The sequence below is a fragment of the Daphnia magna genome, linkage group LG5 (genome assembly GCF_020631705.1).
Source record: "Daphnia magna isolate NIES linkage group LG5, ASM2063170v1.1, whole genome shotgun sequence".
In the NCBI taxonomy this organism is placed as follows: domain Eukaryota; kingdom Metazoa; phylum Arthropoda; class Branchiopoda; order Diplostraca; family Daphniidae; genus Daphnia; species Daphnia magna.
Window position 1 is genome coordinate 10,614,618 of NC_059186.1, and position 24,319 is coordinate 10,638,936.

The window sequence follows — 24,319 nt, forward strand, 5'->3', positions numbered from 1 at the left end:
GTGCTGAGTAGCGGCAACTCTATACATATATTGGTTACATTATTTTGCGTGGCTCGCGAGGGTGGCGTAGTAAATGCTGGTGTTGGTTTGTTGGTCATTGTCAAGACATGGGCTCGTATATAATCTAACGTTAGGGCCTCTTCTCCCGTTTCCCTTTTGCCTCCCTCTGCTCTTACGGTTCCGTTTCTTAACGAAATAATCTGCTGGCTCCTGACTTGACTGACTGATGATCTTGTTTAGGTTTCCGAGCCACAACAGACTAGGGCCTCTAGAGCGACTCAAACTTGACACAACAAGAAGGAGAAAAGAAACAAGTAGAAAGACGAGTGAGACGAGAGAGACAGTGACACACTCGCCCGCCATCACCTCCCCCGCAACATGCAAGGAGAAAAAAAAAAAAATCCCCTCCCACTCGACAGTCCGTCACCCAACTCATCAAGGAGCGTCGTCGCGCAATGACTTTTTGGGAGCCCACAACAGACCGGCTTCGTAATGAACCAAGTTTTTTTTTTTTTCACGACGTCCCACAAAACTGGGAGAATCTCTCTCTCACTGTGGCTGTTACTCCATTTTCTTGCCGGCCCCCCAACCCCCCCCCCTCTCTCTAAGACTTCAACTCAAAAAAAAAAAAATCTGAACTTGACAGAAAAGAGAAAAAAAAACGGGAGCAAGCGGACATCACATCACTGACACCATCGACATCGTCTGAGAGAGAAGCGCAATCTTCTCTCCCGAATATATATATATTTCCCAACGTCGAAAAACCAGTACAGTTCAAACTGAAAGTCGTTCTCTTCTTCTATCAGTTCGTGAACACGCTATCAGCTTCGTGAATTTTGTCCGTTAATTCGTTCGTCGCAGTCTTGACCTAATAACTCTCATCACCGCAACGAGAATTACATAGACCCGTCGAGGAATTCCGTGTTCGGCCGGACCGTTCACTTCGTGACTTGTCCTTCGCCTCCTGGGTAAGTTTTTTTTTTTACCTTCATTCATTGCGCTTTTGAATGGTCTGGACCGCGCAGTAAATACTGGCGGTCGTGACTGATCGACCGTTAGCGTTCATCAAATATTCCATAACCCCGCGGCCGCAAGCGCTGGCTTTGTGTAAGCGTCCGTGAATTGTTTGTTGGTTTTGTTTATTGATGAACGGACGAGAACAAAACAAAAATGGAAATTTGAATTTCTTTTCATCGCATCAGTCGCTGTATTTTTATTTATCTGTCTACGATACGTATCGAAGACTATTCACCATGGTAGCAGGTCTCTTCGAACTCTTCAGTTGTGCGCGTGTGTATAGAACGAAACGGGAAGAAAAGAAAAAGAAAATTCTCGATTAGGTTCATCGCGGTGCGGGAATTGTTGTATCGATCTATGTCCAACGGATGAACGCGTGCAATCGATCACAGTTTTGCTCGATTGCGCGTTTGGAATAAAGCATATAATGAAACAACAAAATACAAAGAAGACTCGAAGAGAAAGAGATCACGATCGACCAAAATAAAGAAAATGGAAATTGAAAATCAAGGCGAGAGAAAGAGAAGGTCGGTAGCGAAACGCAACCAATCTCCGTGCGGAGCGGCAAAGTAAAATAGGGACTGGCTCTTGTACGTGTTGGTTTAGAAAAAAAAGAAAAAAAGGACGAGCACAAGCCAATGCGGGCCGACCACTCCATCACCTTCACGTCTGATTATAAGGCTAATCCGTCAGCCTTGTGACAGGTGGGAGGGGGCCGTCCCAACTGTGAGTCCGTAAAGAAAGATGTCCGGACGAACGCGCACTCTCTGGACGTACCCACGAGTTAAATGGCAGAAAAGTCTATATACTCAGCGTTCAAAGAACATCCATTTTTCATTTTTGCGGGGCAGGATTCACTTATACTCAGAAACACCTCTTTTATGAAGAAGAATAATAAAAAAAAAAGACAACCAAATTGTAGTTCGAAGAGGAGAAGAATAATCTAATTGAAATGTCCCCAAAACAACCCACAGGGCTGTCTCGGTTGCAAGGCACGCGACCTCACGATTTCCTTTTTTTTGTTCCTTCATCTTTATCATAATTTTTCTGATTCTATCTGAACTCGTATTCTCTTATCGTCTTTTTGCAAAGAGCAAAAATTGTTGCGTCGCAACTATTGCGCAAGAAATCAACAAACAAAAGTAAAACTAGAAAAATGATTTTTTTTTTTAAAGGGAGCTACTCTCACGAACGAATTTCCAGTTCTTTTTTTTTTTTCTTTCTTTCTTTTTCTCATGGCGAGTCACGAAATACCTCCAGGCCATTCTATATAAAATAGAATAGTTTTTTTTTGTGTAGAAAACAAAAAAAGGGTGAACCTTTTTCTACTGCGTCTCATACTGGTACTGTAATCCATTACTAGCGTGTTCAAACTCCATACGTGGCTTATCATTATCGTTTCTCTTTGGTTGTTGCTGTTGTTGTTGCTCGCTTGTTGAAGTCTCGAATTTCTCTGTTCTGCCTTGTACCTGCCGCTCTCTTATCACAGAGATTACGTTCGGCTTGAATAGACAATTGCGCTCGGATGAAGAAAAAAAAAGACGAATATAAAAACTGTTTTCTTTTTCCCATTAAAAAATCTGGTTCCGCTAGCTTCTCATCGGATGATGGATAGTGATGGATGGGTGAAGAGAGAAAGAGAGAGAAAGGTGCATTCTATTTTCTGCATCCGCCTTCAATCTCTGCTCAAGCCTTTGCCGTAAGCATTTGCAGCACAACATGTTTTTGGCTCCTATTAGCGTTCGAATCACCGACGGGGGGTACGTTGCCATTGTTTTCAACAAAACTAACGATCGAATAAAAAAAAACACACAATAAATAAATAAAAAATAAATAAATAAAGTGACAGAGCAACGGCTAAGGAAACAGTACTGCGTAGCAGCTGTTTGTGTGGCTTGTCCAGGTATTTTAGTGGTTGTATAGACATGCGCATATTATACAGTAAAGGCGATACAAACAACAATTTCCAACAAATTTTCATTTTTTTTTTTTCTTTCTTCGTCGAAGGTAATCAGAATAACAAATGACGCACAGGCAGTCAGGTAAATCACCCTAAGGTTATTCCCCCCCCCCCTACGTATACAATTTTGAGTGAGGATGGTTGGCGATTGTAATGACGATGACAACGACCACATAAAATAAAGAAAGGCAATGTGTTTGAGTTGTGGGGTAGGGGGAATGTGACGATGAAGCCGATAGATTATTTACAAGAAATATCCTCTTTTTTTTTTTTTTTACCCGTAAGATACCTGTAGAAACGAGCTTCTGATTACTAGAAACGAAACAAAAGCCCGGAGCTACAGGGTAGGTTACGAATCCGGCTGTTGAAATAGAATGGGAATTGTGTTGATTTATTTGTTTGATTTTCCTCTTTTTTTTATTTCCACACCTGGTGGATGATGATGATGATGATGATGGCGAGAGTGAATTTTGGTAAGAAATTACCATGACAAAAAAAAAAAACCAAAAAAAACTCGTCTTTTGTGGAAACACAATCAGACGTTCGATCAAAAACTGAAAAAGTAAAAATTATGCTTCGTTACCTCCCTCCAGAAACGAAGAAAAACAATCTCGAAGACGAGAATAAAGAAAAATAAAATAATAAAAAAAAAACCCCAAAAAACTGGCTGACTCGTGCGTTGGAATCAATCTCGTGGCCGTCAAGATGCCATCCGCCCGCCCGTCAATCGTCCAGAACGAAACGGCTTGAAAACGTTTGAAAAATGTTGGGAGCCGCCAGAAAAGATGATTTCACCGTGACTGTATATACTTACGCGCCAACTCGACATAAAAATCAACGTTCCGAATAGAAATCGGGTTCCAACAAATCGATCCCATCTTCTACAAAACTGAGACAAACAAACAAATAAAAAACAACTGAAAAATAGAAATAAAAATAAAAATAATTCAGCGAAATCGATTCCGCAAACTTTTCAAACGGCTGTCGTGGCCGCCGTTACTTTCGGCGACAACTTAAAAAAGACAGCCATAAAAATCAGCATTCGGTTGAATTTATGACGCCGAGAAGAGTGCCACGCGCAGGTTATTTCCCACCCGGTTTTTACTGTGGACGATTGCGTGGCTTTATTTCTTCGTCGATCTCAGTGGGAGATGAAGAGACAACAGAGGTACCCCACAGCTGGATGTTGAGTCGAAAGATGACGGAGGATTTCAAAATTTCAGGGAAAAACAAAACGAAAAAAAAAAAAATGGACGAAGGGAAAGAAAGAAAAGGCATCAGCACCGATCGAAAATTTAAAAAAGAAAAAAAAAAACACACTCCATCCACAATGAAATACAAGTCAAGGGCGTTCTTTTTAGCTGACAAGGCAGAAAAGCAGCTCCCCAATTTCCAAATAGAGGAATAAAATAACGTAGAAAAGAAAAAGAAAGAAACAAGATCTCAAATTGAAAGACAATCGGAATCGACAAAACGTGTTCAAATGTTTGCTACCGAAATGTAAACACAAAATACAAAAAAAAAAAAAAAGGGCCGATGATTGACAAGAGGAAGGAAGACGAGGAAGAGGATGACGCTGTCGACGGCGCTGGATCACAGCGTCCACTCGGATTTAGAAAACACAACTGGCGGGTGAGCCGGAGAATATTCAGCTTATATGTAGACAGTTGCTGCTATAGTCTCGGTGCGGCAATCAACCCACTAAACTCTGACTACGAGAGCTCTTGGTTAGACCACCTGTAACGCAGGTATCTCCAGCAAGATCTGCTGTGTAGTTTTCTCTCCTTCTCTCTCTTCGAGTCGTACCTGTACACACACACACACACACGGCACTCGCCCTCCTCCCTTCAGTTGTTTTCTCATTCTTTCTCTCTCCATTTATTTTCCCTTCTCTCTTACTTTTCTTCTTCCTTCTCCATCGTCTTGATGATGATGATGGGCGCCAATGAGTTGGTCGTCACTGCGATCGAGCAGACACGCAGAATTTGTGGGGTGTTTGTACACCTTTTTCAAACACTACGAAGGATAAATGAAATTTTCTTTGAAATTATACGCACTCTAGCTTTTTGGTTCGTTTCAATTTGGCTAGTGGGAGGAGTTACCATTCGTTCGTTAAAAAAAAAAAAAGGAATTTTAACCAAAGAAAAAAAAAATTGAAAAAGAAATTCCTGTTGTAATGACAATGATCGTAAAAACAATAACTAAAAATAACCAAGAAAAAAAAAAAAATTATAGGCAGACAAGTATTATAACAACGACAACTACGATGAGAAAAAGAGAAACGAGTGATAACCACCTCCCATTCCAGCGTGAAGAGACTACCACCGCTAGTACGTATAGCTAAAGGTTAAATCTCATGGCCCCATCGTGACTACATCACCTGACCTCAACGGGAAAAGAAGAAAAAAAAAAAGGAAGAATCATCATAATCATATACGAACGACAGGTTTCCCCTCACCATCCTCTCCTTTCTTCTTCTTTCTTCAATCAGCCGCTGCTGCTGTTTTTTGATTTTTTTTTAAAGGGGGTACTCTCCCCACTCCACGTGTCGTGACGTGTCGTCGCCGAGACCGCCTTTAATTCTCTCTACATGCTCCCTTAGCCATCAGAGGAAAAGCAAGAAAAGAAAAAAAAGGATCTCTGAACTAAATGATTATATAAACTATCTCTGTCTGTCTGCCTTTTTTTTTCGTTCGACATCGCCTTTCTCAATCGCTGGGGACGTGGTCTGAGCGAAGAAGAAAAGCAGGAAGCACTCACGCGAACCCCTCGAATTATTAGAGAACGCCGCCTGAAACTTGTCGCCAACGGAAAAGAAAATCACGTGATGAGGGCCCCCCCATTTTGTTTTGTTTTGCCTTTTTTTTTTTTTTCCATAGGCTTTTCTTTTCACTCGAATTTCCAGGTAATCTACACTGGAATACCGTGTACTTATTTTTTTATTTTTTGTTTTTTCCATGATTGTTGATTGGCCGTCTTCTTCTTCATCTTTTTCCCTTCTCTTTTTATTCACACACAACTGCATTTTGGGTGAAATGCGCGAGGGGAAAGGCCGTCCCGCCGGTTGCTGATGATAGAAGCGGGAATGAGAAAAGAGAGAGAGAGAACAGACGTAAAGAAAAGAAAAAAAGGAAAAGAAAGAAACAAGATAAAACAAAAACAAAACACAGGAGAGGGGCTATACGCAGAGATCCATGAGAGTCAATTTTCCACCCCAGGTTCTGACCTAAATGGGAAAATAATAAGCGGTTGGAAAAAAGACACGGCACCAACGGCGCGTCGTGTCCGCGTCTCTCAAAACGTGTACCTTTTTTCTTTCTTTCTTTCTTCTTTTACCTCAGTGCGAAGGATAAGGATAGGATGCACAAATGCATCAATCTGCTCGATTCAGGTAACAACACCGTGCCAGGGTTATAAGGATGTGTACATACAGGTGCGCCAGGGTTGACCATTCTCCAATTTTAAAGCGCACTACACGTACCACCTATTTCGTTCCTTTTCTTTCTCTTCTCAGTCCTTTTTTTTTCTTTTCTTCTTCTTCTTTTCTTGAGGGGAGGACTTCAATAACCCTAGAGGGAAACTCTATTTCTCTGGCGAGAGGAACTCATGAGCTACCAGCAATCGAAACCACATGACCAGTTCCTCGACTCTAGTGGGCTATTTCCTATTTTTCTCCTTCATCGCTTTCTGATTCCGAGTTCTTCCAACGCATTCGTTTTAGTGTGTGTGTGTGTGTGTTTTTTTTTAAGACAAAGTTGTTCAGCTTGTTCGCAGTCTTATGATTTTTTATTCTTCGATTTTCCAACGCGCACCCGCCGGCCAAAATGTTTTCTCTCCGAAAAACGAGCCTCTTCCTGACGGACAGCCTGTTTACCTGACGATGCGCTTCTCGTTTCGTGCCTGAGTGTGTATCGCAGTACCTGTTTTCATGCTTGGTTGCGTAGGCAAATGAAAACAGAAAATGTTGGCCCAACTTTTCTGGCGAAACCCAACGTAAAAAAAAAAAGAAAAAATCAAACGTCACCATTTCGCCATCAATGGTAAACGTTGCGTAATGGCCAACTGAACAAACGTCTTGATGGAATTGAGATACTGAAAGGTTCAAAGCAGCGGTTCAAATTCAAATTAAAAATCCAAATTAGACCAAAACCAGAAGTCGGCGACAAAGAATGGACGACAAAGAAATTCAGAAATTTGGGAGAAAAGGGATAAAACTGGACATTGCCTGGAATGTGCAGACGATAACAGACATATGCAGACCGGAATCTGATTAGATGAAAAAAAAAAAGAAAGAAAAAAACAAGCAAGAAAAAAAAAAACTGCAAGAGCAGAACGTTATTCAAACACATTTTTGAATTGCGTTCAGAAAATGATTTGTTTTTTTTTCTTTTCTTGAAATTTCATAACTCAAAGGCGATGAAAGATTTCTCTTTTTTTTTGTTTAACTCTCTACTTCCCTCATTCGATTTTAATTTACATATAATACCGGTCAAACGAGAATCACCGCCCATCCAAAGATATAACTGCTTAGCTTCACCATCAGTTGGTGAACCCTGGCTGGCCCTGGGTTCCACAAACGAACGGAATAAATACCTTTCTTTCTTTTTTCTTCTCTCTCCCCCCTCATTCTCTCCCACATTTTTTTTTTTTTTTTCCATTCTCCAAAATAAACTTGGGTGTGGGAGAGAGAAAAGAGACGCTAGTGTGATTCTCTCTCAGTTTTGTTGCGTTCAGTACGGTGCGATTTTGCCCGTTCGTGTGTTGTCGGACGGACTGAGCGCGGCAAGTCATTAATCTTGCAACCGACAGCGAAGGCTTCCCCCCGACCGACTGTGCAGCGCATGTAGATTCAGAGGAAAAGCCAGGGAAAATAACGAAAAGAAAAAGGAAGAATAAATTCGAATAAAAGAATAGACGTCGACTAAAAAGAAAAGCAAGCAAAAAACAAAAACCAAAATATCGTCTCTCAACACAAGCAAAGAAAAATACCACAGCGCGCGGTACAGAAAACAAAAGCGGAAAACGAGGAAAATAAATTTAAAAAGTTCAAAAGAAAAAAAAAAAAATGGGCCCCGTTTTGCATGACACACATAGCCCAAAACTCTTATAAAAACACACGCACACTGGGCATCGCGCTCAGGAGCGCAGCGCACGCGCCCAATGACAATTCCATTCCTTTATCTCTATGATTCATTTGTTTGCTTTACGACGACAAGCAAACAAGGACGCGTGATTAATCTATCTGCTGTGGCATGCTGGAATTGTGTGTCTATCAACTCTGCGAAATGTGTTCAGTTCCTTTTAGTGCATCCCCCCACCTATACGAGTGTTCGTTCCAGTTCACAATGATCCATCCTTTATAGGCTTCTGGTTTGGGGTACATTAGCAAATAAAACACAGTTGAAAATGAATGATTCCGACATTGAAATAGCGAATCAATGTGAGAAACAACAAACAAACAAAAAATGATTCGATAATTCTCGGTTTGAAAAATGGATTTGAAAAAGAACAGGACGCGCTACGTGAGTTGGAGCATTCAGGAATGGCGTGTTGATTTTTGGGGGTCCTGTTTTTCGTCACCGTCCAACGTCGAAGACGACACGTGAGGGAGAAGTGAGAGAACATGAGAGCAAGGCAATTTTTTTAAAAAACAAAATAACTCAAATAGGGAAATTGATGATGAATCTATTTTCGGATCGACTTCAGCGGGTGGCGCGCGCTACCGACGGTAGCGTCGCGACGCTGGGAAGGTTAGCGCAAAAACAAATTTTCAGTCACGGTGACGTTGCTCTTTGTCTCTTTTCTTTTCAGTTTGTTGTTGTGGTCGTATAGTATTGGCCACTGAACCAAAAAGAAAAGAAAAGAAAGGGGAGACAACGACACCCAAAGCCAAAGCCAATTACCGAGTATTCCTCTATGACGAATGGTTTCTTCCTCCGCCAAAGACAAGAAACAACACGATAGACCCTCCCGTGCTGTGCCCCCCCTACCCTATCTGTGCTACTATTGCCGACTAGTAATCTAGCGATTTCAAGTTTTCATTTTCTCCGTCTTCTCTTTTTGCCGTGACGTGGAAATTAAACGGATGACATTCCTACGTGAATAGCACCTATTCTCATGGCTATCCCTAATTGCTACAAGTTGTCTTCCCAATTAAAAAAACACAACTGCAATTCGACTCGAGTCGCAGCCTTTTCAAGTTTCAAACCTGTTGATTCAGATATTCGAACTGTGTTGTTCTCTTTCAACGACGAAACCAAAAAATCCAAGGGAGAAATTGGAGCGATAATGCAGCACAAGAGAAAGGATATAATTCTTGAAAACAAAAAATGTAATAATAAAGAGAGAGAGAGACACACAAAAATAGTGGCCCAAAAAATCACCCCTATATGTACGTCGCTGCATAAGGATCTTCTTCTTTGCTTGTACATGCCAGCCGCAAAAAGTGACAAGAGGATCCGAGCCAAACAAACCATTAATTTTGTCTTCTGGCTTTCCGTTCAGACGGGGGCCAGCAGCAGCGGCGGCGTCGCTCACATCCCCCAGCGCAGCACACACCAGTCTGTGCGATGCTGTTGTGATAGCCTCCCTTATTTTCCTACTCTCTTCTTCCCTTTTTTCGTTACAGTGACTGGGATTCGGATGCCTCCATCTCTCTCTCTACATGCGAGCACGTTCACACACATACGCAAAATATAAACACGCAACATGGGTCTCTAGCTTTTTTCGTCTCCCTTTTTCTTTCTCCGTCTGTTTGTTTGTCCTTCTGTATGTTACGATGTTAAATGCATTGACGCAATGGAGCGAATCAGAGACTCGCATTCGTTACACCATCAAGTTGATAGACGATGGGGCCCTCGAGCGGTCCGTCCTCAAGACGGATAGTTTACATTTGACCGTATAAAAGTTGATTAAAAATGAGGTAATACTCGCGTGAATTCATCATTTCTACGCGTTCGCTTCGTAGTTGGATTCCGCAGCTTTTGGCGATCGCCAAGGAAGCGTTGCCAAATTTGCTTGTACAAATAAGAAGAAATGGAAGGGAGGAGGGGGGTCTTTGGTATTTAGGGCCAATGAGAACGGCGAGTGAAAGGGAAAAAATAAAAAGGCGAAGGAAAGACGTCGCTGTAGGATTCGAGGGTGGGGTCATCGGGAAAAAAAAATTAAAAAAAATAAAGGACGCTCTCCCCCCTTCTTTCTCCTAGTGATGGAAAAATCCTTTTTGTGATGAGTGACAACACAACCACCCACTGGCCCAACAAAGTCGACCTATCCTGGACTTCCATCTTAATTTTTTTCTTCTTCGGGCATCCTCATCTTGTTCTGCTTTTTTGAAGCTCCCTCGTCGCAATGATATGTGATCGCGTATACGTAAATATGGTGCACTACTTTCGTCGGCCTCCATCTGCATATTTGACTGAAGAACGGGGGAGAAAAAAAAATGGAGCAAACGACAGACAGGCAGTGAAAGAGAACCAACGAAAAAAATAAAAAAAAAATCTGAACACGGCGGAAACGGAGACCCCCACTCCCATTTTTGTTTTTTTTTGTTTTTTCGCTTTGCCTTTAACACACACCCAAAACTCGTCAAAGATGAACCCCATAAAAATTCAAGCTGAAATTCAATTCATTTCACGCATCAAGAAAATCGGCATCATTTCGGAGTTTCGTGATTTGGAACGGGAGGAGAATCTCCATCACGCGATCGCGGCACCGCAATCACGCTGGGAGTGTCCGCTGTTTTAAAACTAAGCACCCGCGGCATTTTATACTGTAGAACTAATAGCGGGTCATTTTCCAATTGCTGGAAAATCAAGAAAAAATTGTAAGAAAGAAGAAGAAAAAAAAAAAAAAATGTGACGAGAGAGACGCAAAACATTCGCGAGTCAAGAAAGTGCTGTGGAAGAATCAAAGTAATTGTTGCAACCTCGTCAACCGGCCGTGGAAAGTAGGCCAACGCATTACCCTCCAATAATCTCTGCCGCCAAACACCTCGAGGAAAGTCAATTAACAATTCTGATAATTACCAAATATTCAAAAATTCGGTTATCATTATAATGACGACGTTTTAAAAAAAAAATAATAAAAACTTTAAATGCAAAACCCCATTGAGATGCAAGTGAATGGAAGCAAATAAGAAATAAAAAAAAAAAAAAAACGGTGGTAGTGACCGAAACCGGCCTAGATGATTGATCAATAATTGAAATCGGCGAACAATCGCCTTTCCCTCAGCATCACTTTAGGCCAGATCTAAAGTGAGGCAGTGAGTTGGCACGAAAATGTGGCTAAAACAAGAAAAGGAAAAGCAATTTTGGTCGCAATGCTTGGTCTATTGTATACGGTGGACCTCTTTACAAATGATAACGACCGGGAACACGGTCTTTGATTTCAAGGAGGACCGATATACACAAGGAAAGACAAAAGAGGGTTTCCCTCAACCTTGGCCTCGAAATGAAGAGAGTGCGATGGGAAAAAATAAAACACACACAGTAAAACTTTTGCAACAATTCATTAATCATTGCTCGGCAGCTGCGAAAAGTGGCTCAAACGTGTTGGGAATAAGAATTCACAACACAGTGTTCAAAAGGCGTGTTACTACTCATTTTCGCGAGCGTCTCACAAGCGTTTTGTTATTATTTTCACAACATATCGCCAATTTATTTTAGTCGCCCCCATTAAGAGACTTGTACTTATGTAGCCCAAGAGACTCCGTCAAAATTGTTTTAAAATCAAGAGGATTAGTATTAGTGTTCACAAGTTTACATAGTGCAAGGCTAATTCAATGCAGACTTTTTATCTTCCAGTCCCTCGCAATTGTTTAGCAATGTAATTACATTGTTTCGTCAATGAGAAAGAAAAGGATGTTTTTTTCTTTACGTAATTAAGAACCAAGGGGGGCCCTTGTCTGAGAAGCAGTATGAACATCATAACGACGTCAGCGGCTCCTGGGAAAAGACAGACAGAGGGTTATTGATGATGCAACAGCAATTGAACGTGATCCAATCTGACAGCAGACGAGGACATCCATTTTGCCAAAGACTATTCGTTTCATTTTTTTTTTTTTTTTCGTCTATTCTTTAGCCTCTTTAGCCTTATCCTCTCAAAACTTCATTCACTCGGGCGTCGATTGAACAGAAATGTGTGGAAAATCCCGCCGCTTCACACGAAAAAAGCCCAACGCGTCACGGCAGTCGACCGTTTTCCCAACGCATTTGCCTAACTAGATAAAGATTTTTTATAAGTACGATGAAATAGTTGAAGCGATGAAGAAAAGCATTTCATCTTGACACCCGCAAAACGCCGTCGGTAGTAAAGAAATCCTTTTTCCTAGAACTGCATCGAGCCCAACCGACTTGAAAACAAGGTGCACAACACGAAATCTTCAAAACTTAATCGAGCACAACAAGTTGGAAAAAAACAACACATTTTGAGAAAAAGAAACATCTCGCTCAGTCATCTTTCCCTTGGTTTGAACAGATTCCATGTAGGGCACATTCGCTTGAATGATAATCGAAACTTCGTGGAGTATAAGTACAACAACAGACCTAATCACGACTAGACGAGGTGTTTTAAAAAAACAAACCGTTTTACACGCAAAAGAAAAAAAATAAAAAAATATAATGAAAAATGAAAAGCAGGTGAGATAGAAGGGCACCTTTTACCACGTGCAACGTGATGCGTAGCTGCAGAAACTGGTTCCGGTTCACACAGTGTCACATCTGCGAGAGTTCAAAAACCAGTTGAAAGCCAAAGCCGTCTTCGCCGACAAACAGAAATTGAAAAAAATTGAAGTAAAAACATGTCGCAAAAAAAAAAATCGATTGCTCGCTTAGTTCGTTTACGCATAGGGTTTTTCGTGTTTGTTAAAGTAACGTTCAGCTTGTTACTAAATCGACCGCTAGGTGGAAGCTCTGCCTCTAAAAAATATAAAACGCTCGTTCGCTTTGTGAAACAGCCAAGTACAAAACGTTGTTTCCCTTGCTTCTACGACCGGCATAGGGTAAACAACGGAAGCGCAAACAACAATGGAAGTAACTATTTAAAAAAAAAAAAAGTGTTTCGCTTACCGGTAACCGCTGCCATCTCGTGGTCGAGTCGAAGACTTCCATCTGAAACGAAAAGAGAAAAAAAAAAAATTACATTAGACGACTAGAAATATTCAACACGCTCAAAATGAAACATGATATCAGTACATGAAAACTATCGTCCACGTTTGTTTCATTTGCAAGGCAGAACAAAGCCGCCAATTAACACTACCCAACAAAGAAAATAAAAAAGGAAAAGAATACAAGTGGCTTGCTACCATCTACATACAAAAAACAAACAGAAATCATGGACTCGCGTACTATGCCAGCAAAAATCCTATGTTGCAAAAGCACTCCGGTTCCCTGGCGTACTTCAGCGTGCCGTGCTAATAAGCTCAAAGACTACCGCCAATTAGCATGTGGCAAACCTTCGCTCGCAACCCTCCACGCACCCTCTTTCTAACGGCACCATGATCGACATTCGTTAGATTCATCCTGCGAATCGCACCGCATATTGGCCGCGTAAAAATTTATCTAAACTATTTTGTATGAATCTTTAAAGAGTACTTTCAAATGGTTGATTGGATGCTATTTTGAGATGCCTCATATCTAGACGTCATTTCCAAGATATGGATACAAAGAAGTGGAAAGGGGACAGAGGCTGTCTCGTGCTGGGCGCCACATCAATGGGCTATGGCCACCAGAGAAAACAAAAAATTATTCTTTTCGTTCGTCTCATTTTTATTCCAGCTTGTTATCCCTATGGCAGTTTTGATTGAGCAAAACTTTAACTGGAAAAATAAAAAAAAACAACAAGACTTTGTGATGATAAAACTCTGTTTTAGACCCCCTACTGTTGGCTATTTGTTTAGAGATTACTGCCCCCATGGAAAAGACGACAGTCCAACCAAAACCATTGCCGATTCGGCCAGTGATTAACGCTGAATAGTCATTTCAAAATTGAGAATAAAAACAAAATTACAAGGACGTATTTTTGTTGCTTCGTTTACTTCTCTCGTCGTCCTTCCCTCTCACTCCACACTAGCAGCCCATTCTACCCAAAAAGAAAAATTTTACTGTTCACGACAAACGAGAACATCTTTGTTGACCAAAGCAAATCAAAGAGGAGAACAAAAGCGAGAGCGTCATGCAGCAAATTCCTTTTGCATCCTGTAAATTTACGGTCTTAAACTCTATATCATTCGTATCGAAAGGATTTTCTGCCTACGTTGGGGTTTTTTTCTTCGGGAGTTTGCGTGTTGTACGTACAACTCAAACAAGAGCCTCGGTCACTCTGTGGCGTTTGATGGAGATTAGGGCGCGTCAGTCGCTGTACGTTGCTTCTTTTTTTTTTTTTCACGGTGCATACACAAGTTTACTTTTGTCTGGAATTCCCACTTCAGAAAATGATAAAAAAATTAAAATGACCGTCAAATCTTCCGCTCTTCAGAAATACCCAAGATAAACCGATCTCCCGGTGAGCCATTGTTTCTTTTTGTCTCATTTATTTAAAAACACCCTTTCGTTATCGTTTGAAGATAAAAGACAAATACAAAACAAACAACAATCGGATTGCGTTTATAAACTCAAGCCTCTCATCGGTTCTTTCTGCTGTTGCCACCACTTTTCATCAAATCTCAGACAGGAATTTCGAGTTTATTTCCAGTCAGCTGGACATTACGAATTGTCTTTCTGCTTTTTTTGTTATTATTTTTTGTTGTTGTTGTTATTTTTCCCCCGTTTTGGTCAACTCATTTTCCTAATCTACTCCAAACCATCTTGTTTCGACTTCTGGTTAGCCACTGGCATCGGGTCTGCAGTGTAATCAAAAATTCAAATTTTACGCTAGTTCAAATTCGATCAGAAGTACTTCTATCACTTTTGATGCCTCAACCATAGTCAAAACAACAACATGTTTTTTTTGTTAATCAAAACCACAACAAAAACAAATAACCAAACGTGACGAGAAAAAGGGTAGAACAACAACCAAAAAATGCAAATTCAGTTTCAGAACCGGAGCAACAAGTAAAAATAATATCCACAAAGATAACGGAAAACAAATCAGATCGAAAACCAATCTGATCCCATCGCTCTCAGCCAGTTGATCACGTCTCTTTTGAATATCAGCATGTGGTTGTTTGTATTCGGTGTACGACAATGATTGAACGCGTTCCCCCCGACAAAGAAAAGTCTACATTCAGCTTAAAGCGCGTTCCATCAGACTGGACATATTTAGAGCTTTTATTTTCATTCAGCTGAGGGGCTCGAGTGGCTGCTGCTACAACTAAGTGTACAGATGTCATGTAATTCTTCATCGATCCCCCCCCCCCCATATAGAGCACTAAATCTCAGCTATCTCCACGATTTCAGCCATCCAAAAAGCAATACAGTTTTGGCCAAACATTAAGCAACTGGACTTCGCATATCAAGACATTTGCTTCGCTTGACCTCGGCGACAACAATAACGATTTTGACAAACCAGCATATTCGGTTGGCTGAGCAAAAAGGCGACTCAAAAATCAAAGATTTGTAAGCGATTTTCGAAGTGACGCTGGTGCGCATAGAAGGAGGAAAGGATTGCCGGTTGGGTCTATATACTTTGCTGCCTTCTCCTCAATCTATAGGATCGAGTTAACGCACGGGCCGAGCATATATATAGGCCATCCATCAAAATGTCAGGTCGTCTGTACGCGTGTCGCTCATCCTCCTACGACCCCTCCCTCCCACTTCAACTACAATAGATATCAGCGTGATATTGGGCCACCGAAAACCTATCACCAACCCGGATCCTTTGCGCGTCACACTCTCGCTTCATCAATCAGATATTTCGCGACCTTCTGTCTTTTGCTCTAAGCGAAATATATCAGGTTTGATAATAGTATCCGATCAACACCAAATCCTACAGTCAAAACTCGCAAAAGACCTTTCAGACGAAAAGAAAATAGCACGAAAATTCACTGCACTGCCTAGGTTTCTCTGTGGACATGACTTCTCGACGTTTGGTCGTGTTAGAGTCTCTTTCTCGAAACTGTAAAATAGCCAGTGCGTGTGTATAGTGTAAAAAAGGACATGATCGTGGAAATCGAAAAAGAAAAAGGATGGAAAAAAGAAAGAAAAGAGACGAGGCGCGCGCATATTCATCATCATTATCGTCTTTTACAAGGGCGCTAATTAACGACGAGCTGCAGCTTCTGAAATCGAGATCTTTTTCGAGTCGATTTTCTGCTTCGAGAGCGCGAGCCTTAAACCGTTGTGAAGGAAAAGAAAAGAGAAAAAACTCCGCCTTCCAGCTCTCGTCCTGACCCACCTTAAACTGATGCGGAATATCCATAGATCTGATGGACAGCCTCAAGCCCCGAAAAGAGAGTCCTTTCGTCTAGAACTTGACAACAGAAACATTTGGGCGGTCGTGTCTTGCCAAAATAATTGGCCGTGGGTGTTGGCTCGTCTGTCGAAGATCCTACGCATTTCTTTTATTCGCATCAAACATGGGAGAAACGAATCAACGTTTTACTATTGTTTTTTTTTGTTTTGTTTTGTTTTTCTTTCCTCTTCTCGACTGACAGGATTGCAGCTCCGTCATTAAATCAAAACACGTGGTTTGTTATAGGAAAGAACGCGGCGTTGTCTATATAGTGATTAGAGTGGGCGGTCGATTTCAGGTGGATAACAACGTGAATAGATGGAAAGGTAGGAGGAGGAAAGATTTCGCAACAGCACCGCAACCGAGCCACAAATCTGAAACCGAAACAAAACACACAGGTACAACAACAAAGACAGAGGCGCACACGGGCCTAAGGGTAAACACGAATACTGTCACGGAAGATATCCATCACGCTAGCGGGGCAAACAGATTTTTAACAGGGGAAAAAAATGGCGATAATAACGAAAACTATAAGACAAGAACAAGAAAAGGGATTACCAAAGAATTAGAAACTGACCGCCTTTAAACTACTAGGTAAAAATCCAGCTTAGCTCACGGACGAGTCAATATAGGATGACTTGGGGGGGAATCAGTCCCCAAATCATTCGAAAACTGACCGGTTGTCCTTGCGTTGACATCGTCACCCGTTCGCCGCTAGGTACACATTAAAGGGTCAATTATTTAACAACAAGAGAAATAAGAGAGTGGAGCACTTGAGTGACACGTTCAACTGAAATCGGTTGGTTTCTCGTAGTTAATTCAGGTGGGGACGTCATCGACATCGTGACATCCTCCACGTTTTTTTTCTTTTCAAGAACACAAGTCGAGCAATTTTCTTCACGAAGAAAATTGAGGAATGCAGAAAAGAGAGAAAGCCAAGAATGTAATTGTAAGATCAACTTGATTCTTGTGTTATCTCACAAACGTCGCTCATCCTCAAATTAAACATTTGGCATACAGCATCATCGTAATGCACTTGTTCCCTGACAATTTCAATTCCTCGTGTTTAATAAAAAATTGTAAGGCGATCCTCTAGAAGTCTATAGACAGCAAAAGCTAAAAATCAAACACAGAGAGGTAAGAAAACAGAAGGTCTTGATTCACTTGGGGATATCAGTCGGTATATGAATTCCGACACACAAGAATAAAAAAAAAAAATTAACAAAAAAATCTGCAAAAGGCTACCGATAGCGGCGGCGGCTTGGTCTATTGGCACGAGAGACGAAAGAAAAGGAGAATCCCTCCTTCAACGCAAGTTTCTGTGTGTGGCTTTTTTTTTTTTTGCGACACAAGTCCCGCCGAAGAAAAAGAAAAAAAAAATATGGTACAAACGAAAAATGCAAACCCGAGGGATTTGTCATATACGACTAAAGGGGGTTGCGGTTGGCGCATTCGGCCCCCTTTTTTTTTTCATTAAAGATAAAAGCATTCCCAAATTTTTTTGTTTTCCCTTTTTGTTAAAACCCGCATCTTCGATTTCTTCTTTAAAAAAAAAAAACTTTGGGTGGGTTCCAACATCAGAGGAATCGGTAGCCGACACGTTGTTGCCTTCTTTTCTTTTCTTTTTGGGGTGGAGGGACAAGACCTCTGGTCGTCGCGTACGTCTGGCCCTCCCCTATATTTTGTATAGACGAACCTCTCGGTTGTGTCCCTTTTTATTTCTGTTTTCCCGTCAGTGGCTGTAAAAAAGATGAGACCCCCAAATCAAAATGCATGGACCCGTCGTCGGCAACAATTTGAATCTCCCCTAGTTTTCCTATCCAACTCGTCCCTTTTAAAAGGATCTTTTGGGCGCTGTTTTTACGTTGATAATTAGATCGAGACCTTCCCCAATATGAAAAGTCAAAAGATCCTTTTTCAGATTGCCATTGCCATGATATTTAGCGACAGAAAGTAAAACAACAAAAAAATATAGAAAAATGCAGAGTCTCGTGCTGTCACCTGGACAAGGCACCCAAGAAAATATACAACCCCCTGAACACAATCGTTGACTTGCGCGCGCACACACACATACGTTGGGTCTTTTCATTTGAAGACGGAAAATAAAGAGAAAAAGAAAATAAAAAAAAAAACGAAATCCCACAAAAATATTTGGTCAATTCCTCGGAGAAATGGAATCCTATCTTTTGATAGCCGATATGATTTAGTTACTTAAAAAAAAAAAAAAGGAAAATGCATCAAATTAGTAAATGGTCAGCCCCAATATGATACGAGAGCAACCTTGGTGTCTTCGGCGAATATAGTCCTACTGGAAAGTTACAGTTGGGAAATACATTGGCATCTTGTTTATAAATCGATTTAAGACATTCCGATCCTCACCTTCTCGACTACCCCATCCATCTGTAACGTAATCCAACCAATTGGCCAGAAAAAAACGGAAAAGGGAGAGAAAAAAAAAAAAATTATCAAAAACCTTAAACATTTTTAACAATCTGCTTGTTATTTAAACATCTGCTCGGATCGGTGTATTCTGCGAAAAGAGGGGGCTAATTGATTTATGATGAGCTTTTCCGATGATGATGTCATTGCAATTGATTTAGCAAGTACTTAGCGCTGCAATAGACAAGACAGGGATATAGCAATTGACCTCCAACCCAATCTGACCTGAAATGACCTGCAGAATTTCATGTAGACACTGTATAAAGACTTATAGTCGTGCGTTCTTCAATTTTTTTTTTTCTTTTTTATTGACAGCCTTCATTTTGGCCGTCACCCCTCTCGGTGTGTATCCCAACCCCTTGCCATTTTAGATACCAGCACCCAACAGTCCAGCTCCCTGGAAATCCAGCAGTGGGAGGAGTTGCTGACCATCGGCTTGTTGTTGGGTGGGCACGATCCGCACATCTGATTGGATCCTCGTTTTCCCTTTTTTTTTTTCTTCTCTTTTTTTGGAACCTGGCGCTTGTGTTGTGTATCCAACTCTGCATGAGACTATTGTCTCGACCGTGACCTCCTCACCCCACCCACCCGTCGATCCCAATCACCCCACTGTCTCCAAATCTCCTACAAACTCTTCCAAGGATGACGGAACAGTACCAACAACAACAGCAAGTGAACCTAGGTCATCCGGAGTCAGCAGAGGTGACCACCACCAGTCTCAACCACAAAGCCTTCCTAGTCGGTCCTCCACCGCTCAACTCTGGACCGCAACCGCACCACCACCAACAACAACAACAACATCCAGCTTCTTCGTATTTAGCTAGTCAGCACAACTATCCTCAATCAACAGTTGCCAGTCACAGCGATCATTCCGCCATGACCAACGGCAGCATCAGTGCAGTGTACGGATACGACAGTCCTGACTGCGGCTATTACGATCAGCAGGACTGTTCCGGTGTCGACGTTGTCGTCAACGCGCATCACCAACAACATCAAAATTATAGCAACAACAGTCGGCCGACGTGCGCCATGCAAATGGCCGTCAATTCACCTGTGTCAGTGCCCATTCAACAACAGTCAAGTGATTCTTACTCAACGTCAAGCGCGTACCATCCAATGCAGCAGCATCACATGGGACAAGTACATCATCAAGCTACTAGCGGTACGAGCACAGTGCATCACTTCGCCACCAACACGGCCGTGGCAGACGAACTGTCGTCACCGCAGGACAACAATAGCGTCACCGGTAAGCGTCTTGTCAATAACAGCGTTCTCGATAATTGCAGACAGGTGTCGCGTCGCTTGGCCGTCGACACCTGTGTTCAATTATCGACACCAGAGTGTGTGTTTAGTCTGCTTAACCAGCTGATACCAGAACAATCGATCACTTCTTGTCAGTGCATCATGTGGTTTCAGTAAAAGCACATCCTGGATAGTTTGCAACCCAAAAAAAGAAAAGAAACAAATTCTCAACATGGATCACGACGTTAATCCATTTATGTTCACGAATCCATGGCCGACGCTTCCTGAGCTCGTACCTAACAATAATACAGATATCCTATTCAAATATTTAGCCTCCTACCATGCCGTTTCAACTGGACAGCAGCAGACGCAGGCGAATACGGCGGCCAAAGACACTATTTACCCGTGGATGAGAGAGACTTCCAACATGAATGCAGCCATGAAACGCAGCCCATTTCATTTGCAAACCGGCGGTCTGACGTTGGTCACATCTCAGCCGAATAATCAGCACTACGGCGCTGGTGGTGGACTCAATCAGCTGATGTCGTCTTCAGAGAGCCTGGCATCGCCCATCTCGCCTCAACCCACTCCACCAATCTCTTTGAGTCCAGGTACAAACGAAAAATTTGCATTCTCTTTAGCCAAAGTGTGTGGTCGTAATTAATGTATCACGGCATCTCACACCATTCATGACTATCCTTTCCTCCTGTTAGCGAAATGGGATTAGCTTTTTTTTATTATGTCGATTGTAGACGCAAGAAAATGGGATGGAACACCCAACGTTGGGTCCTTGCAATGGGGGATTAAAACGAAGCAGACGACATGTTGGTTGGTTCATCAACTACAAAAATTGAATTCATTTTCGGTTTTTTGAAAAAGAAACGTTGAATTTTTTTTGTATTATTACTCTGAATCTCGTCAACCGTAACGGATGATGTGAGATCGCGTGTTAGTGAACGAGTGGCTTTCGTACGTAGAGACCCCCCAAAAAAAAAAAAAACTAAAAAGGAAAATGGAGCGACATTTCTAAAAAAAAAAAAAAAAACGTGCAGTAACAGAAAGAGCTGCTGCTGGAACACTCTACTGCTGTGTGACGATGGTGGGTGAGCTACGCAGCCGTGCTGTCACAGACACAAGCAAATCTTCCACATATACAAAAAGAACCATTAATTGATGGTTACGTGGTGCATGTGTGAGGGCTAGGCCTCCGATGTTGGCTCACAGGGAGGTCGATCCCCCTTTTTGCGTCTAACGCCAGTTGCCTAATCGGATACACACAGGGAGAACAAAACAAAAAATAAAAAATAGAACAAACAAAAAACCCAAGGTCCCCCCCCCTTCCCCTCCAGATCGTCTCTTTTAAGAATGATGCAATAGCCAAATTCAATTTGGATCCTCGTTCTTTATCATTCTTGTTTTTTTCATACGTGTTGTTGTTCCCTTGTTTCTGGCGGACACTAGAGAGACTCGATCCATCTCGTGCCGACTTGGTGGGGCCTGTCTGGTGGTTTCCCATCGACGCCAACCAAAAACGGTGGTGCAGCTATCGACATGCTCATCCATTTCGACCAAAAGAGGAGAAAAAAAAAGCAGGGAGAAAAAAACAAAACAAAAAACAAATAAACATACTAGTAGTAATATTACAATTCTTGCAGCCAATGCAAGCCGTTTCGTCTCCACACACACACAAAAAAAAAGAAAGAAATTTTCAAGTACCAGACAGGAAAAAGAAAAAGGTTTTTTTTTTCTTCTATCAAATCCTATTGGGGATTTTGATCCATTTAAACTCCCAGTTTTTTTTTTCTCCGTCTACAAGCACCGCATCTCTTTGCGGCTTGCAAAGAACAGACTCTCTCTCCCAAGACGGTCGTCTGTCCTTTATCCCACACATCGCAACTGCCGCAATTCAAAAGTCTTCCAACCTCCCCCAATCTTTACATTCATTCACAGAATTTTCTTATTCAAAAACTCTTGTTTTTATCCGAGTCCCCCCCCCAAAAAAAAATTTTTTTTTTTCAAAATGTCCCACAATGTTTAAATGATTTGATTATTATTATTTTCTGATTGTAGAGCAACCAGCCAAACGAGCCCGCACAGCGTACACCAGTGCCCAGTTGGTGGAACTGGAGAAAGAATTCCTCTTCAATCGCTACTTGTGTCGACCGCGTCGCATCGAAATGGCCACCCTGCTCAACCTGACCGAGCGCCAAATCAAAATCTGGTTTCAAAACCGGCGAATGAAATTCAAAAAAGAACAAAAGGGGAAGAGCAGTGGCAGCGGTGGAGATAAATCACCCAGTCCACCCTCTTGCTCAGCCGTTACGTCCAGCTCCCATTCACCGTCTCCACCGGCGTCTGCTGCCACCACAGGAACAGCTGCCAACGAAATCAGTGGCGCCGGCTCCCCTTCGCCATCGCTGGCCAGTCACCTGTCCAGCTCCGACCCTACACCTGGATCCTACGGCGATGCCCAGGAGACCGCAACCCTAATCGACTTGCCAGAGCCGCCGACTAGTCGCAATGTCAAAACGGCTGCCAACCACAACAAGCAACAGCAGCCGTCCTACTCGAATCCAACCCACTACGATCAAGCAAGTCTGTCGCCGTACAGCGGCTGCTCGACCGGTACCGAACAGGAGAGTCCCGAACGATCTTGCCCGCAACAGTCCACATCACTTTTGCAGCCGCATCATCTATCGCTATCGTTCGGCACGGATCCTTTCAAGTACAGCAGCGGAGGAGGTCTCGTTACCCCGACAGATGACATCGGTTCGCCAGACGATCATCACCATCAAGTGCAACAACAACAACAACAACATCACAACCTCTTTTCGACTCCGGTCGATAGTTACGGCAAACATTTTTCTAGTTTCCATCAGCCAGCTCAGTCCTACGCTGGCCATGTTCCCAACATGGCCTACAACAACAACAACAACAATCCAGCCGCAAACGTCTACGGCGTGCCGGCCGCTTCCTATTTGAACGTCAACAACCTGGGCGGTTATTTCGGGTTCCACCACCAGTGGAACGCGTCGGCCCATCACCGCGCAGCGGCCGGATACCCACCGGCCGGAATGTTCTGTGGCGATCACTTGCAGCAGCAGCAACAACAACAACAACAGCATCCACAACAGCAATCGATCGACATGTACAATGCTCAAATGTTGTCCGTCGGGAGCAGCAATAGCAGCCCCATCAACGAACAACCGCCAACAACTCCCGGAGCTACGACTCCCGTCTTGTCGGGTCACCGGTTCCCGAGCTATCAGTATCACGGTGAAATGACGTGGTCGCCCGGCACTAATCATTGTAGCAACGCCACTGGCGCCACCACTCCAACTGCAGCAGCGTCCAGCAACGGCCCGATGGCGCTGATGGAATGCAGCAATCCGCTCAATCTCTTTAGTTCACCATCGGCCGGTAATAGCGGCAACACTATCGCCGGTCTGGAAACGACTAACCAGGAAGCTCCGAGACTCGCCATGCTCTAAACGCTAATAGCAAACCATGTGTTCTTTGTTCTTGTTTTGCGTGTACAATGTAACACCCTCACTGCTGCAAATCTGGTCCTATGTGTAAACGTCACTTGTCCTTGTGTTACTAGTAATTGTTTTGTTTCTTTTGATTGACTGATCTATACGATGCAGGAAAAAAAAACCAAAAACAAAAACAATCATTATTTTTTTGATTATTTCATTGTCTTTTTTTTTTGGTGCCTGAATCAACCCTCTTTTCTTTAAAATGTTCAATGTAATTTGTGGTAAAAATATTATCATCAATTTTTTTTTTAAAACCTTTTGACGACTCGGGGACAAACAATTTTTTTATTTCTCCCCCCGATTCGTGTCTTTCTTCACGACAAGTGGATTGTTTCGACTGCTAAATCACATCAGTCAATTCTTTTGCCTTTTTTCCTAATTTGTTTTACACCTACAAGTCTTCACAAATGTGTCGCTCATCATTGACTTCTTTTCTTTGTTTCAAATTCTCCCCCATTTACCACAGAAGAAGAAGAAAAAACATCACTTGAATGTTTTCAGAAAAGCTTGGCCCCTCTCAAATTAAAACTGAATGTCAACCCCGTACTGTATGTTAAATAGATTGAAACAAGAATCAGAGAAAAAAAAAAAATCACCTCTTCAAAATTCTTTCCCTTTTTTTTTTTAAATCTATGATGTCATTCAGGTGAGGTCGTCAGGTGTGAACTGATGAATAGCTAGCTCGCGCTCTAGCGCACAATGCTGTTCTTTTTTGTCGGTAAAAAAATATTCA

General features: G+C 42.2%; 2 protein-coding genes across 14 annotated transcripts in view; one reads left to right on the forward strand and one right to left on the reverse strand.

Annotated features, from left to right (window-relative positions):
• The window catches only part of LOC116923204, a 213,801-nt gene that overhangs the window by 141,484 nt on the left and 47,998 nt on the right, over positions 1-24,319 (reverse strand). For all 13 annotated transcript variants that reach the window (XR_006646703.1, XR_004394424.2, XR_006646702.1 and 10 more), the window contains one exon: positions 13,045-13,086. Coding sequence is in view for 1 of the 13 variants with exons in the window: in XM_045173678.1 (XP_045029613.1) it covers positions 13,045-13,086 (42 nt within the window). In the remaining 12 variants the exon portion in view is untranslated. The remainder of the gene's footprint in view (positions 1-13,044; positions 13,087-24,319) is intronic.
• LOC116923194 lies at positions 700-24,054 on the forward strand. The gene is made up of 4 exons (XM_032929670.2): positions 700-968; positions 19,121-20,051; positions 20,380-20,658; positions 22,118-24,054. The coding sequence occupies exons 2-4, from the start codon at positions 19,448-19,450 to the stop codon at positions 23,536-23,538; spliced, it is 2,304 nt and encodes a 767-aa protein (XP_032785561.2). The 5' UTR covers positions 700-968; positions 19,121-19,447; the 3' UTR covers positions 23,539-24,054.